At 41.0% G+C, this 17,718-nt stretch overlaps 1 protein-coding gene across 4 annotated transcripts in view; it reads right to left on the minus strand.

Annotated features, from left to right (window-relative positions):
- REL (REL proto-oncogene, NF-kB subunit) overlaps positions 1–17,611 on the minus strand; it is a 46,659-nt gene extending 29,048 nt beyond the window's left edge. For 2 of the 4 annotated variants that reach the window (XM_023734954.1, XM_023734944.1), the window contains exons 1-3: positions 17,330–17,582; positions 6,952–7,094; positions 4,488–4,636 (exon numbers count right to left, since the gene is read on the minus strand). In XM_023734954.1, the coding sequence (XP_023590722.1) occupies positions 4,488–4,636; positions 6,952–7,094; positions 17,330–17,339 (302 nt within the window). In that variant the 5' untranslated portion in view covers positions 17,340–17,582. Of the gene's footprint in view, positions 1–4,487; positions 4,637–6,951; positions 7,095–16,789; positions 17,239–17,329 lie in introns of those variants that run through there. The other 2 variants (XM_023734958.1, XM_023734959.1) reach the window with 2 other exon arrangements.
- Positions 17,612–17,718: the final 107 nt, after the last annotated feature.

The raw sequence follows: 17,718 nt of genomic DNA on the forward strand, positions 1-17,718 counted from the left end.
CTCCGCGCTCGGTCACCTACGCGCCGTCTACGGGGCACCTCCGCGCTCGGTCACCTACGCGCCGTCTACGGGGCACCTCCGCGCTCGGTCACCTATGTTTTTTCTATGGGGCACTTCCACACTCAGTCACCTATGTACCGTTTATGTGGCACCTCCACACTCAGTCACCTACCTACCGTCCATGGCTACTTTGGTGCTACAACAGCAGAACTGGGTAGCTGTGACAGAGGCCATATGGCCTGCAAAACCTAAAATACTTACTATGTGGCCCTTTACAGAAACAGTTTGCTGACCTCTAGTCTAGCGAAAGAGATAGATATTAAATAACCACACGCACAAAAACGCTCAACTGAAATCATGACAGGTGTTTTGAAGGAGATACACACGATGTTATGGGAGCCTCTAAGGAGAGGGTTGATAAATTCAGGGAGGGCAGATGGGCTTCCTGCAGGAAGTGGTAATATGAACAGAAGTGAACTAGGTGAAGACGAGAGAAAAGAGACTCCCAGGCAGAAAGAGAACACGCAAAGTTCCTCGAGAAAAGCAGTGTGCTCACAGGAAATGAAAGGAAGGCCTGTGTGCCTGCAGTGTAGATATCAAGTGAGCATGGTATGCTAGAAGGCCGTGGGCCTGCAGTGTAGATATATTATACTAGAAGGCCGTGTGGGCCTTGTAGGCCGTGGATGGACACTGTCCTTACTCCAAGAGCCACATAAAGCCATTGAAATGTTTTAAGTAGGGGAGGGGGTGACAATTTGTATCTGAAATAATCACTCTGGCTAAAGTGGAAGACAGAGGGGGAGGAGTGATGCCGAGGAGATGCAGACACAGCAGGTGGGAGGCCCCCCCAGCCCAGCAGCCCAGATTTAGACTGCAGTGGTGGTGGGGCGGTGGTGGAGTTCACCGAGAGAAGTAGATAGATTCAAGAGTTATTGAAGAGGTACTTGTTAGTGGATTCGGAGCCCTCATAGCACAGTGGTTAAGAGCTCAGGCTGCAAACCAAAAGTCTGAATCTACCAGCTGCTCCTTGGAAACCCTGTGAGGGCAGTTCTACTCTGTCCTATAGGGTCGCTATGAGTCAGAGTCGACTCAATGGCAATGAGTTTGAGTTAGTGGAGTCACTACATGTATGCTAGTGTAAGAGGTGTCAAGGATAACACTCAAGTTTGGGGCTTTTGTAGCAACCACTAAGAAAATGAGCACTGAAACAAGACCAACTTACAGGGGAAGAGGCCTGCAGGGGTAAGATTACGGTTTGGGCATATTCTGTTTGAGGTGCTTTTGAGCCATCTAAGAGAATATGTCAAGATGGCAATTAGGAGCACCAAACGTTATAGTATAGCCTTCCCCTTCCTGGAAAATTCAGTACTAAAGTTTAGATGGGCAGAGTAAGGTCCACATGGAGAAGCAGCTTGGGTGAGGTATCAGAACTCAAGTGGTGTGTTATGGATTGAACTGTGTCCCCCAAAAATGAGTGCTGGAATCCCCGCTATGTTAGTGAGGCTGTATCACGGTAGGGTGTCTCTTAAATTTACCGCTTTCGATATATAAAAAGAACAGATTAGGGAGAGACACAAGCAAGCACAAAGGGGAAGACAGATGCCACGTGGAGGTCTCCAGGGAATGCCAAGAAGAACACTAGAGAAGCTGAGATGAGGATCTTCCCCCAGAGCAGACAGAGAGAGAGCACCTTCCTCGAGAGCTGGTGGCTTGAATTCGGAATTCTAGCCTCCTGAACTGTGATACAATAAATGTCTGTTTTAAAACCCAAAAAAGAAAAAAAAGAGAATTAGACTAAATACCATTCTCAAATGAAAAGAACCAGGGCTCCTTGGAAGAAACTGGGGCTGAAGCAGGAAAAGTGTGAGGAAGTGTTCAGAGAAATGCCAAGGACGTGTCACAGTACACAGGAGATGGATGGTGTGAAGGAGCTGGCATTGGTCACACTTCCAATGTGAAAAATCTAAAGAATATTGCTAATAACAGACCAGAGTATACTGAATAATGATTAAAAAAAAGAATCCACGAGTCCATGGTGGTATTTTTAAAAACCGAGAAGGGAAGAAGGGAATGTTCTTCTTTACAACAGAATGCCAACTAATAAATATAGAAGGAATGATAGAATTTTTTAAAAATCATCATTTTACAACTATATTGTAACAACAGACTCAGGTAGCGATCATCAATGGATGCCAAAAAGTAACTGGCAAATAGGATATTCACAGTCTTGAAGTGTTCCAGTGGAAAAAAGCACCTTGACATTGGAGAAATCTTGCCAAGTGATCAAACTTACTATCACCAAGAATAGGAAATACTGATATTACATGTCTCTTAAAGGAATATTTTGAGAAGGATACAGCATCACCTCTGTAGATTTCTTGCCCAAAACGTTTAACATGAATATAATTATGAGCAACCACTCAGAGTAACCCACATTGAGAGACAATCTTCAAAACAACTAGCCTGAATGCTTCAAACAGTGGTAAGGTCATGAAAGACCCAAAAAGGATAGGGAACTGCCCTAACTTAAAGGACACTCAACAGGCATGACAACTACATATAATGCGTGATTCTTAATGAATCCTAGTTTGGGGGGACTGGGAGACAGCTATGAAGGGCATTATTGGGAAAATAACTGAGGTAATTCAAAAATATAATTGCCTATAACTAAGATCAAGGAGGAACAGCCAGAAAAGTAGGAAGTAAAACAGGGGAGTTAAGTCTCACAGAAATCAAAGAATAAGAATGTTTCAAGAAAGAAGTGGCCAACAGTGTAAAATGCTGCTGGGAGATCAAGTAAAATAGACAGGAAAAAAATGTGTATTTTTTGCCAGGTGGGTATTGCTAGATGTTATGGGTTGAACCGTGTCCCTCAAAAATATGTGTTGTAAATCCTAAACCCTATGCCCGTGGTTATAATCCCATTTGGGAATGGGTTGTTTGTTATGTTAATAAGGCAGGATTAGTAAAGAATGTATCTGGAGTCAATCTCTTTTGAGACATAAGAAGAGCAAGAGAGCACAGACGGGAGAAGAGAGATGCCATGCAACATGAAGGTGACCAAGGAATCGCGGAACAGAAGCTGAAAAGACACCAGGACCTTCCCCCCAGAGCAGACAGAGAGAGAGCCTTCCCCTAGAGCCCACGCCCTAAATTTGGACTTCTAGCCTCCTAAATTGTGAGAAAATAAATATCTGCTTATTAGAGTCATCTACTTGTGGTATTTATATTATAGCAGCACTAGATAACTACGACACCAGATATTTTGTTTTGTGTTGTTATTTTTCTTTTCTTGTATTAGTTGCATTGTTTCCCCAAAAGCTATACATGTTCATTACAAAAATGAATTATAAAATAAACACAAGTTAAAAGAAAAACATAAGAAAACCTCATAATCCTACCTACCCAGAGACAACTGCTATTACTATCTAAGTGCATATACTACCATGTATAGGTATAAATTTAAGCAAAAATAAGATTATTTTCCACATATTGTTTTAAAACCGACTTTATTCATCTCACATATAGTGAATTATCTTTCCATATTAGTAGACACATACCTGCAATGCTATTTTTAAGGCAATATAGGAGGACACTGTATGGATGTACCAGTTTATTTAACTAATCTTCTTTCGTTTATTATTTGGATTGTTCCTAACTTCTTGCAATTACAAAAAGACTTGCAATGAACATCATTATAGCTAAATGTCTGAACATGCTTAATTATTTATTTCCTAAGGATAAATTCCTAGAAGTGGAATTGCTAGCTCAAGAGGCATTCATATTTTTCAGGCTTTTGCTATATAGTTTTTAAAATGCTCACCGGAAAGATTACATTAATTTACACTCTGACCAACATGATGATGAATGGGCTCACCTTCTGGCGGCCTCACACCATGAAGTGTTACATTTTTTCATTCTTGGAACTAGTGACTTGTGTATGTTAACTTTATTTTCTGCCCCTTAATAAATAATAGTTTCCCAGTTGATTTTCCTCACATCTAGTGAATTTTAAGTTAACTATAAATGGAAAGACAGGGTAAAAATTTTGAAAAGAAAATCTTTCATAAATTATTCAAACTAAGAGAAAATCACAGCATAAAATGGAGCCCTGGTGGTGTAGTGATTAAGAGCTCAGCTGCTAACCAAAAGGTCAGCAGTTTGAATCCAGCAGCTGCTCCTTGGAAACCCTATGGGGCAGTTCTACTCCATCCTCTAGGGTTACTATGAGTGACAACTGACTTGATGGCAATGGGCTTTTCTTTTTTTAATTTTACTACTAATAAAGAAGTACTCCTTCTACCACTGTACACTGTGCTTGCTAAAGGAGAATCAAAGAAAGGGTAGTTCTAATGCAAATGGTAAGCTGGAATGTACACAGTGGACAGAACAGGATAAGAAGTTAGTTTATTCTGCTAAAAAGTAACAGAGGGTCAGAGCATCCGACGCTTATCTACTCCTGAAGGTGTCTGTGACTGTGTACTCACAACAAAGGTCTGCGTTCTTGTCCGAATTCGGCTTCATAGTAGCCATCTCTGCAGTCTTTTCCAACCAGATCATGGGGATGAGGTTTATAGGGGTCATTCTTTGTTACTAACGTAATTCTCACTTTTCCTTTTCCGTAATAGTTCATAATCTGAAAAAGGGAAATCAAACAGATGAGCCATAAATAAATACAGTAAAACCTGTGAAAGCTGGAGCCTGTGTAAGGCAGAAGCCTGTCAGAGAAGGAAAACGCACATATTCTCCACTAAAGCAAGTGACAGAAAGGCACTAAGACTGCACCCTGTCAGCGGTGGGGCGCTTGGGGGACCCACAGAACCAGGCCGTCCCAATGGGTCTGGCCCGACAGGTTTCACCGCCTGCACGCAGGCATGCGTGTATACATACCTACATACAGACGTACTCTACACAATGTCGCCAGCACTGGATAAAGTCCATCTGACTGCAGGTGGAGGAAACTGTCCAGAGAATAACTAGTTGGAAGGGCTACCTCTCAGTGTCTTGGCGTACATTTTTTGCCCTAACTTCAGTTGGTCAACTCATCGGACTCTCCTTATTCTTCTTTCAAAACAAGTAAAATTAAGCCACAATTTTATCACAGAACATGAGAAAATACTTAGATGCCAAGTCACTGAACGTCCCGCTCTGAGATGCAGTATCACTCCAAAAACATCCCTTGAAAGGACACACTTAAGCCGCACTGGGAATGATAACACATCAAAACGATCATTCTACTTAATATGTAACGTTTCATTTCACAAAAATATTTGCTAATCAATAAGCATATTCCAGGTGTCCAATGAACAACAGGCCATGAGTCCCACTGACTTTAACAAGATAAACTCTTACACAGAGGGTACATCTAGCCCTGCCGGTGAAGAGGAACGCCTGGCATGGAAGAAGGAGGCTAATCTGAGCATGGGGAGGAGCTAATGTTCAGTTTGGAAGCTAGCACATTTGCAAGAAAGCAGAAAATATGAAAACCAGCACACTACAAGAGAGAAAGGTAGGTAAGTAAGAACGAGTGGCTTGACAGGCAGATGGCACTAAATTTCGTAATTTTTAATTTAACCTTAATTTGAACAATAACCAGGAAGTACTGCCTTTCTGAACAAGACTTAGACAGCTGATCTAGAGCTCAAGCTGTGAACTGTTCAGGACTTCCTGGAAATGTAAGCATACAGCAGATCTTAGAAACATTTTAGAGAACATGTAGAATGAGCTGAATTGTGGAGAAGAGCTAAAATAACTCTTAAAAGGATTCGAAGAATATTTTCTTATTTATCTTTCATTAGCATTTCTCCCATTTTAACACTTAAATAAAAGGACTTAAATAATCCAAATCCATATTGCTGCCAAAAATGTAAGAAAAATTAGGAATTCAATACATAACTTGTCATTAGCTTAGTCTATAACTTAGCAATTTCCTCTAAGTTCAATAAAATAAGGTTTGTAAATAATCTAGTTATAAAACTGATTTAAAATCTGTTGATGAAAGACTGAATAACATTTTTCAGAATTCACTCTGCCAATAAGGTTTTTAATTGGCATTTAAAGGTTAAAATTTTTAATATGTCAAATAAAACATAGTACATAAATATAAAATATAAACACACTGTATTTATAACTATAAATATAGCATATGTTACCAAACTTATATCTGATCTACTTTTAAATTTATGCTAATATGAAAAAAACTGTATTTGAAAAGTAACAGTATTTCCAATCAGTCAGTGCAAGACCCAGAGACCCAGGGGCCAACAAGAAAGGTAAGGAGAGAGGAGAAAAAGGATCTTCCCCTTTTCCACAGCCTCTAGCCAAGACTAAGCCAAGTGACTGCAGTGAAGAGGATAATTCCAGCTGAGTTCCTGAATCTATATCTTTAATCTACACAACAACCTCACTCACATCTGGAAGGAGACAATGCTTTTTCCTCATCAGCTGTATTCTAGGAAAGGGATCCCAATCCTAAAGCTGCCAACGTACACGAAGCACCGTGCCTCATACACAACAGTGTACCACACTGGACGACTTACGTGCCAATCACCCAGCTCTTGTTGAGCAGAGTGTGACTCCTGGAAACCCCGTGTGTGTCAAGAGTACAACTGTGCTCCACAGGGTTTTCAATGGCTGATTTTTCACAAGTAGATCATCAGGCTTCCTCCAAGGCACCTCTGGGTAGACTCGAACTGCCAACGTTTTGGTTAACAGCCGACCGCGTTAGCCGCCTGCACCACCCAGGGACTCTGACCTATCTACAGGGGGGAGAAGTCCATCCTGTATTTCAGAAATGTCGCTAGACATCTAGCCATCTAGTACAGAGTAATTAAAAATAGGAGAGAAAAGAAAAGACCGCGGGACGACCGGAAGATACTGGGCTCCAATGTAACTGCTGCAGCTAAAACAGGAAGCCCTGAAAGTGAGGTGCGCACAGAAGAGGTCAGTTACCTGGATAGACGGGTATGTTCGGTTGTTGTCTGTGCTGTGCTCCCCAGGAATGCTGCCTGCTGAGCGCCCTTCACATTTGTATCGAAACCGCATGCCCCTCTGCCTGGGTTGTTCAATTATCTCTATATACGGGTTATACCCACCTGAAAATAAAAAAAAAAGGGGGGGGAAGGTGAGATTAGGATAGCAATAATGATGGATTTTAACCATTTTGTTTTTTCCAAAACAGCAGACTAAAAGACTTTCCCTCTCAACATGAAATAACAAGGTTGAAATGCAATTATACAAGATGGGGTGGGAGATACCACTTTTCCCATTAAAGTGAGCTCCTGTAGAGTGTTAGCACAAGCCATTCAAACCAAACTGACTTGGTTAGGACTTTATCACTGAGTACCTCTAGCTGATGCCAGTGTGAAGCTCTGAGGCAAACATTTCAGAGATAGCCACTTCCCACGTGAGACCAAGCAGAGGGGTTTCCCCCAAGATTTCCCCAAAGGAGCTATAGGAAGATAGTATTCAGAAGCACAATATTGTACTCCGAAAGTGAGTAACGTGTAGTTTAACTGGTTGGTTTTAGACCCTAACAGTGAAGTAAAAGATTGATCACTGAACACGAAAATGTATTTGAACACATATAAATTATTCGCATGGGAATTTCAAAGGACTTATACATAGTCTGGAGCCCTGGTGGCAAAGTGTTTAAGAGCTCGGCTGCTAACCAAACGGTCAGCAGTACGAATCCACCAGCCGCTCCTTGAAAACCTTATGGGGCGGTTCTGCTCTGTCCTACAGGGTCGCTGTGAGTCGGAACTGACTTGACAGCACACAACAGCAACGACAACAACAACACAACAGCAACGACAACACCACACACGGTCCATCAAAACAAGCCCCAGAAGGGACTTCAGGTTCAAGGGAGTTTTTAGTCTCATCTAAACCTTTTTTCTAAAGCGTAAGACACAATGGAGGAAAAAGAAAATAATTTACTTTCCACAACAAATTTAATTCAAAATATGTACCTTTAGAAAGAACTACTGTACAAACAACATGGATGAACCTCAAAATACCTATACTGAGTGAAAGAAGTCAGACCAAAAACAGCATATACCGTACGATTCCACTTACACAGAACTCCAGAATATGTAAACTAATCCATAATGAAAATAAACACACCATTGGTTGCAGGGATGTGAGGTGGGTGAGAAACTTGGGACGATGGATATGTTCATTATCTTGATTGTGGTGATGATTTCAAGGTTGAATACAAATGTCAAAACTTATCAAATGGTATACTTCAAACATGGACAGTTTATTGTATGTTAACTATACCTCAACTCAGCGGTTTAAAACATAAGCACCTTTGCTCTCTTCTATTATCCAAATCTTGGAAATGACAGTTGAATAAAAACACTCAAGTGTGCTTACCAGTAAGGTAGTTAACAATGTAAACCAAAACTCCCTCAACCAGTCTAATGATTTCTAAATACCCACAATCTGGTACCCATTTCACTGACAGAAGGCTTGCCCTCTGTGAGTGCAGGCCACCTTCAGCAGGGGTAACACGACGGGCCTTCTCCATGCAGTACAGGGAGAGATCCTCTGAATACCACCCAGCCACTTCTAAGCGATGAGACCCTGGAAATGTCATGCTCTTCCTCTGTAAAAGGGGAATAACAGCACCTACCTCACAGAGTCGTTGTGAGGATGAGAGAATTCTTACCAAGTGCAGGCATATTAACAGAGAGTCACTAAATAGTGTCTATTATTTCAAATGCTTGTTTTGAAAACAGTGACTTAAACAAGGGCCTTATGGAACAGTGAAGCAACAGAACACAAATTATTAAACTACAGAAGGGAGGGAAACATTAACAAAACTCAGAATAAAGTGAGGATAAGGGCAAAACAGTGGGGAGTGCCTCACTATGTCAGAGGGAAAAAGAGTGAAGGAAGCAAAACAGTGGGGGGAGAGATGAGAGGGAAGGGAGAACTAGAGGACGTTCCAGGGAAAGGGAACTGTGAGTCAAGGCATGGCAGCAGAGAAGAGACGGTCCGTTAAAGAACCTCCAGCTTAAAGGACCTCCAGCGTGGCCCCGGTGGGCAAACATCCACTCTTTACAAAGAGCACCAAGAGCCAGAGCACCCTTAGGGGTTTGGATTTTACCCTCAGGGTGACACGGAATCAGTGAGTGTTTTCAAGTAGGGGAATCACGATTGGACAGGCATTTCAGAGTGAGAATTGTGGTGGCAGTGAACAGACTGACGAGAAAAGAGAAAGCAGGATGACCAGCTGAGAGACTATTAAAACAACGTGGACAAGAGGAGGGTATGTCTGAAAGAGGACAGTGGTAACTGGGATGAAGGCTTATTTAGAAGACAAAATGGGCAGTACTTGGGGACTGACAGAACATGAGGATCACTGATGGCTCCAAGGTTCCTGCTTTGGGTTACTGAGTAATGAGTTACCCTCATGTTTGAACCTACTGCCTATGTGTTCATCCAAAAAACAAAGGTCCAGAAATGTCCATCAACAGAGAAATGGATAAGCAAAGTGTGCAATGTAACATTACTCAGCCACAAAGAGAATGAAGTTCTGATGCGTGCCACAACGCGGGAGAAAACATTATGCCGAGCGAGATCAAAAAAAAAAAAAAACCCGTTGCCATCAAGTTGATTCCAACTTATAGTGACCCTGCAGGACAAAGAACTGCCCCATAGGGTTTCCAAGGAGCGGCTGGTGGATTCGAACTGCCGACCTTTTGGTTAGCAGCCAAGCACTTAACCACTGTGCCACCAGGTCTCCTAAGCTAGATAAGTCAGTCACAAAAGGAGAAATACTGTATGATCTCACTTATGTGAAATAAGTAAATATATAAAAACTAAAGATTATTCATGGTTACCAGGGGTGGGGAAAGGGAGCGCTTCTGCTGAGGGGGCGCTGAAGAGCGTATCCCTCTCACTGAATTGAAACTGCTGAACCAGGAAAGGTTTCGTTGTGTGTATTTTCACCACAATGGGGGAAAAGAAAAGGACAAAGGGCCAGGGAAAACTGATTTTAACCCAATCAGGTTCATAACACTTATTTCAATTTTACTGAAAAACAGTAAGACAGGAATGCAGATGAATATTTCTCATACTGAAATATTTCACATCTTCATATATCCTTGCAGGAATATTTAAGAGAAAGTACATCTTCTCTAAATAGCTAATAAAATCAGCACTCTTTTTAAAGTTGTATCTTAAATAATTTACGTGGTTGAACTAAAGGTCAAATAAATCCCTGCCCACTACTTATTTAAAAGTGTCTTGGTAGGAAATTGGTATTGAATGACATCATTACTGGTAAATGGTTAACTTTTGGGGAAGGGGGTAATATGAATAAAAGTGGCAGGCACACACTGAGCATTCAGATCTTTCAGTGGTTACACATACTTCTTTAAATTAGACATATATTTAGGAAAAAAGCTATATATATATAGACAAAGGAACAGACAAGCACTTGTTAAAAAGATTTAAAAAATTTTTTAATGACATAAATATTACTTATCATAGACTATTAAGCACTTGAAAAATTTTTGAAATTTATTTTTCCTTTTGCAGAAGCTCTTCACTGGTCAAAGTCTCACAACCAAGGAACAGAAATGACTGTCAATATTCTACACCCCCAGCTGGAAATAATCTCCTTCTCTTCAAAACTCCCACAGCATTCTGTTTATGACAACTATTCCAAATAACTCTAATTTAGGGAAGACTGTTTCATTTCTTCTTGAGATAAAGCTGCCTGAGGGTAGGGACTGTGTCTTACTCATTGGTGCCTTAGTGTCTGTTGAGGGAATGACTGAAACTCTAAAGTTAGATGTTTTTGTTTGTGAAAGTTATTTAAGCGTTATAGGGACTGTGTAAGTGATTAATCAGACTTTCCTTATTTGATTCTACTATTCTGGAAACAAAAATAGTGCTTTGTAGGCACTGGGCTCCAACAGTGCTACACCTTCGTACTTCTTACACCCGTTCATGTTTTGATTTCTTTATCTGTACTGATGATTTTTTAAAAAGCCCCCAGCTGTGAGGTTTACATCAGGCATCACTATAATGTACCAGTTACTTCCTTCCTCAGTACTTTGTAGTGAGGTGTCATTCTTCCTGAAGATAAAAAGTGCTGAAATTTAGTCATCTATGAAGTAGAAGGCAAAATATAAATCAGGGAGTTGTAGAAAAAATGAGTACTTTTAACTAAGATTATCTCAGATCACTAGTTTTGAAAAAATGTCTTCAAAATGGGTTCTATACAAGTTGATTATTGTATTTTTCTTTAATCAAGATTATAAAAAGTTTGAATTGGCCCTTACATTCTGAACAGTAAAATGCTACTACAGACCAGAGTAACATTTGAAATATAACAAACAGGTTTGCAAGATACATTTGTGCTTTTTATGTGCACTTAGGGGAAAAAAAAAAAAAGGCACTATTTTTATTTTTAAACATGGTGGCCTACATAATAAAGTATGAGTTTTTAAGATTAAAAAGAGAAATTATACTGGAATAAAACATAGCTAAAAAATGAATCATAAATTGTCAAAAATAGATACATTACTAATTAAAACCTTACAGCTGGAATTAGAAACCAGCATTAAGTATACAGCAAAAAAAAAAAAAAAAAAATTCCAGCAGTTATAATTATAAAACCATTTAAAAGTACTTTTGCATACATTTCTCATTTGATCCTCTTAACAGCTTTGAGCTTCATTAAAAAAAAAAAAACAGGAATTATTATCCCACTTTATAGATAATAAAACTAAAGTTCAAAAATGTTAAATGACTTGCTCAAGGTCATATAATTAATAACACAGCCAATGCTACAAAATTATATGAAGTTATAAGAAAAAGAAGTTATGCATCACATTAACTAATATGACAGTTGGGATCCAGGATATCAGAATTCAAAAAAACGAGGATAAAAGCAGCTGGGGGTAAAGTCACAATAATTGAGATAGCAAATAACCTGCAATCTAAAATAAATGCATCCTAGCTGAAGAAGATAATGCATCTCAGTATAGCAACTGTGCATTTAGCTCCAATGAAATCCCCAGAACAGACTGATGCTGTAGGTGCAGATCAGAACCACTTTCTTCAAAATGTACATGTTTTGCCCTCACCTGAGCCTGCTGAATAGAAATGGCAATCTTCAAGGGTAAAGCCCAGAGACACACTTCAGAAACAGCCTTTTAGGCAATTCTAACACGCACTCCTGATTAAGAAACACTGACCTAAAACGTAAAGAAGAGGAAACAACAATGCACGTATCTAGAGAAGCTACACAAAAATTCAGGTACAAGTATGGGCTGTGTCATGGATACAATAAGCTGAGCAATTCTGGCTAGTTGTAACTCCTCCTTCTCTCCCACCACCCTACAAAGCTCATCCAAATACAAGCAAGGGAAGAAGACATTAGTATAGGGATAGCTTTGAATCGCTCTTATTTATTTAAAAGGTAAATTGTTTACAAAATTAATATTTTAACTATCATCAGTGGCATGCTTCTTGCAATACAGCACACAGACAACCATACCACACCCGTCCGTCACAGTACAGTGGAGAAGAGCTCACTGCAAACCCCTCGCACGGGTAGGGGGTCACACTCTGCGAGACCCAAAGGAGCAAACGGAGCTAACAACATACACTTTCCGAACATGACCTCTACTCACTGTGGACAAAGTGAAAGTAAGATCTGTTCTTTCCTCAAACCTAGGAACCCAGTTAAGTCATGCTGATGATCTTCTTTACCTTAAGACACAGGTAAGTTTTTCCATTTCTTCCTATGACCAAAACTTAGTCACCATTTCTTACAAAGATTAAGTTGCATTCATTGAACAAAAAAGGCAAAGAACTCTTAAGCCTATTCCCATAAGGCAGAAAAAGACTATCACAGGAGATGCAAAAGAAAGCCAATGAAGAATGAATGATATCAGTCAAATCGGCAAAAGGACACATTGTTTAACTATCTACTAAGTAATCTTTTATTTAAGTGGACAAAGGAGATAAGACACGTAACCTCCGAACATCTACTCTCCTTTTTTAAACACACACAAAACCATTTCAAATAGTTTAAAAGTAAATGGGCATTCTTATAAATTCTTGAAAGATGTATTTCTATCCAGCATCTGGTCTAGTCTATTATTGGTTTTATGGTTTCATAAAATTCTAGAATCTTAACCAGTAACCAGTTGCCATCAAGTCGATTCCAACTCACGGCAAACCCATGCATGTCATGGTAGAGCTGTGCTCCCTAGGGCTTTCGAGGGCTGATTTTTCAAAAGTAGATTGCCAGGCCTTTCTTCTGAGGTACCTCTGAGTGGACTCAAACCTCCAACCTTCCTTTCAGTGAGGAGCCAAGCGTGTTAACTGTTTGCACCACTTGGGACTCCTAGAATCTTAAGGATGCTTAATATAAAGTACTAAGTGTCTCTGGGGAGCCCTGGTGGTACGATGGTTAAGAGCTCGGCTGCTAACCAAAAGGTCGGCAGTTTGAATGCACCAGTCGGTCCCTGGAAACCCTATGGGGGTAGTTCTACTGTGTCCTATAGGGTCGCTGTGAGTCGGAATCGACTTGACGGCAATGGGTTTGGTTTTGGTAAGTATCTCTAGTGGCTCCTGTCTCCTAGAGGTCTTGAGTCCCAAAACAGCTCCATTAAAGAATTTTAAGGGGCATGCATTACCTCATTTTCCTCACACCAAGCCTTTGCAGTAAATATTGCTCCTGTGTGTTTTACTGATAACACTGAATCCATACATCAAAGAGTAGCAGAACTGGAATGAAAACCAACCAGGTCTACCATGGGCTAAAGTCCAAGTTTATTCCAATTATAGCAGGCTAACTCTTAATCAGGCCTTAAGAAAGAACCCAAGTAGGGAATTTTCAGATGAGTGTTTGACTGATGTATGTACCACAAGGTAAACAAAAGATGTAGTAAAAGGTTTTGGCCATAGAGATCCCACTGCTGTGGGGGAAAAAACTCAAGTCCTGAAAAAACTTTTTAACTGTCAGGATGAAAAAGTAGGGAAATATTCAAAATCTGTCCTAGACTGTTCACGTATTTAAGTAAAAACAGGTAGCAGGATCAAATTGTTTGAGAAATGAAAATACAGGATATACAGAAATATGAATTCCAGCTAAACAATGACTATTTGGGAAGTATGTGCAGTATACTAAAAGATCATATGCTGTTTATCTGGAATTTAAGTTTAGCTGGGTATCCTGTGTTTCATCTGGTAGACCTACTCCTGATCCCTAACAGCTTGATTACCGTACGAATGTAAAATCCAGACACAGCTTAGACACAGACTCAAGAAAGGAGGAAAGCGTGCTAAGGTCGTGTGCCTACAAACCCATCATCTGCAGAGAAGACAGATGAGAGGGTGCTGGAACAAAAAGAAATTCTGAGTCCTTTAGGTTGTATTTGAGAAAAATCATCACACACCCCCCCCACATGTTCCTAATTATGATTCATCTGATTCCTCCCTAGTCATCTCATTCACTCGGTGTCTATCATTTATAACCTTAATTCTTTCATACCACTGTTATCTCTACTTTTACATGTTTCGAATTTCTGAAACAACACTCATGTTTACATGGTACAGTCTTTCACTAAAAAAAAAAAAAAAAAAGTCATTTGCTTTAGTTATCCATTTCTAACTTTCAGCCCTATTATTAAAGATAAGTTGCATCATATCTACATCCATTTTTTTCTCTTACTAAAGAGGAAAAAAATAGATCTCTCGAAATTCACACTACAAAGAGTTGGTAAGTAATGTGGTTTACGAAAACAGTTTCTTCATGGACTTCCTATTATTATGTGACATAGCAGAAATGTACCAAAGAAAAACATGAATAAAAACAACAAATCATCTAACATTTAAAACGTTTTATAAAAGACAGTACCAGTTATTAGTAAGTACAGCTATGCATCATACAAGGATGCTTTGCTCTTTCTACTGGAACAATTGACAAGTTTTGAATTCAGACACAAAATAACCAATTTTACTTGTATTCAATAGAATAGAATCATAAACACATAAAAGTAATGATTGCCTAAATACGGATACCTTAGACAGATTTGGGAACATTTTTCTTCACAATGCCAATTCTAATTAGATTGGAATCAAGGTTTAAAAAAAAAAGCAATGAAAAACTACTCAATGGAACCCAAACGGTGCCTGATGACTAATCTAAACAGAATCTAGAATCACAGACGCTATCAAAGTCCCAGTACTATATTTTCCTCATGGCACTCATATAATTTTGCTTATGAGATTATGATACGTTACTTTTATGTTACATAGATCACACATTCAACTACACGTATCTATTTACATAGGACATCTGGTGAGAAATGAAGAAATGGCCTGAAAGGTTAGGTAGTCAATAAAAATACTTTTTGAGGTTTTAATACTACCTTACTACAAACAGAAGCTAAACCAGACAATGATAAACAAATTAAGACAAACCTTACTTTTTTGGTTACACTTTCAGTTAAATTACTGTTTTCAAAATATGGATGGGAATTCATGATTTATCTTGTGAATCTTTTTCTCTCACTAAGGCTTTTACAACTGATTAAGGGAAGTACGCTCAAACTCCTTTCAAAAAATATTTGCCTAGCGGTTTTCAAATAATTGGATTACATTTTAAAATAACTTGCTATATTTTAAACAGTCCGGTTTTAACGTAACTCTTGAGAAAAGAAAAAAAAAAAAAAAGTAAGATAATCACTCTTCAACTTCCAAACCTCCAAAACTTTACTTTCTTTTAAATTTAGTTCTCTCCAGTTTAGGGAATTCTTAGTCCTTATTAACAGCAGAAGATACAGTGTCATTAAAAAAATTTAAATTGTATCACATTTTAAAATCATGTGATCTTAGAACACTACTCTGTATAGAAATAATGAATTCTTTTTTTCCCTTGCAAGAGTTAGAATACAATATATTCATGCAGTAAATTAACAAAGTTTCGTTAAATTAACAGCAGGCCGATCTTCTTTTACTTATAATGCTTGTCATTCTTTACCACTTTCATAAAACATGTCTTCCTGATAACCAATAAATTAACCAAATATTTAAAAGTCATCTTTACACTTTTAATCTAAATACGCTTTGAATTTATGAATTTAGACCATTACCTGAAAGTTTGGGGTCACTGAAGTGGGTAAAGGGAAAGTTGAGATTTTTAAACTATGTCTGTATTCGCACTAGAAAACCACAAAGACAAACTGAAATCAAATGTCATATGAAACACCCCTATTTCCTTTTCAGGCTACGGTAGTAGCGACGGCCTTGTTCTGTTCAACCCTTTATAAAAGATCTTGATGCTTTCTACTTCCTCTTCTGTAGTATCAGCCTCTAGTGAGGGTCACCCGAGCAGGGAGTAGGGCGGACGGGGGTGCACACGAACCAGCCCCCCGGGGCAGCATTAGTTAACGTGCCCCAGCTGCTCCGTCTGCTGAAGGCGCCCCCTCCCCGTTCCCAAAATTCTGGGGCAGGTCCACTTCCAGCGCGGTCCCCCCGATTCACCCTGGGGTATCTGGCCCACCTGAACCCCGGCTGTACCGAGCAGACGCCTTCCCTCGTCCCCCAGGCTGCGTCTCAGTGAACCCGTTTCCCCGCAGAGCCAGAGAGCAGGCGCTTATCCACTAAAAATTAACATTCACGCAAGGCAGAGGAAGTTGTTTTCCTTCCTAGCCGTCATTTAAAAGCACGAGCGCTCTAAAAACCTTGCCCCTTCTTTCCAACCAAGGAAACACAAAGCGGCTTCTCGGTATTCTACAAAGCGTGCACCTTCTCTCACCATGAAAACCGTCCACTCCGTTAAGGCAGCATTCCCACCTCGGGCCGGTTAAAACGACACTTCCCGCCGCGCCACACCGCGTCCGACCGTCAGGACAGCCGCGACCGCCTCCCGGCGCTTGTCGGGGGTCAGCTCGACGGCCGGGGTTCCGGGGGACCCGAAGGCGCCTCGCTCTGCTCTAAAACCCCGCGCACCACTTCCACACACATCAAGCCCAAAACACGCCAACTCCGGGCCTTCCTCTGGACGATCACTTCCCTCATCCTAAGTCAAGCCGTTGGGAATTTCTAAGGTGCCGGCTACTACAACGGGATCAAATTACAGAGCGTGGTTTTGATTTCGCACGCAAAGCCTCAACCAGCTAACTTTTCAAAAGGCTGACAATTTGCCAAACAGCGCGATTTTAAAGACAGAAGGTGCCGCGGCCAAATCTCAGCAGACCAAGAGCCCCCGAAACCCGGAGCAGCAGTCCCGGGGCGACCTTTGCCCCCGACACTGCCGCGGGGGCCCCGGCCCTCGTTTCCCCCCAGGAACACTCACCAGAGGCCATGGTTCCGCTCACCGCGCCGCCCCGCAGGCAGCTCCAAGCGTCCGGGCCGGACAGCGCCGCAGCCAGGTAGCACGTCAGTCAGGCGGTCGCCGGACCTCTGCCGGCGGGACCTCCAGTCTCCCTGACCACTCCCAGGCCCTCCGCCTCCTTCCCGCCCTCCTCGGGGTTTGCGGCTCACACCTTCCCACCTCCTTAGTTCTCGCGCTCCGGTCAGCCGGCGTCGCCCGTCCAGGGTGCCGGAACGCGGTGGGAGCCGAGCACCCGCCCCGCGGAGAAGCAGCCAGGCCGACAGGAGGGGAATTTCCCGCTGCTGACGTCCGCCGCCTTGCTCCGGGGGCGGGAGGCGGGGCCTCCTGGCGGCCGGCGCGCCCGCGCGCCC

Source organism: Trichechus manatus, unplaced genomic scaffold (genome assembly GCF_000243295.1).
Source record: "Trichechus manatus latirostris isolate Lorelei unplaced genomic scaffold, TriManLat1.0 scaffold00005, whole genome shotgun sequence".
Taxonomy (NCBI): Eukaryota; Metazoa; Chordata; class Mammalia; order Sirenia; family Trichechidae; genus Trichechus; species Trichechus manatus.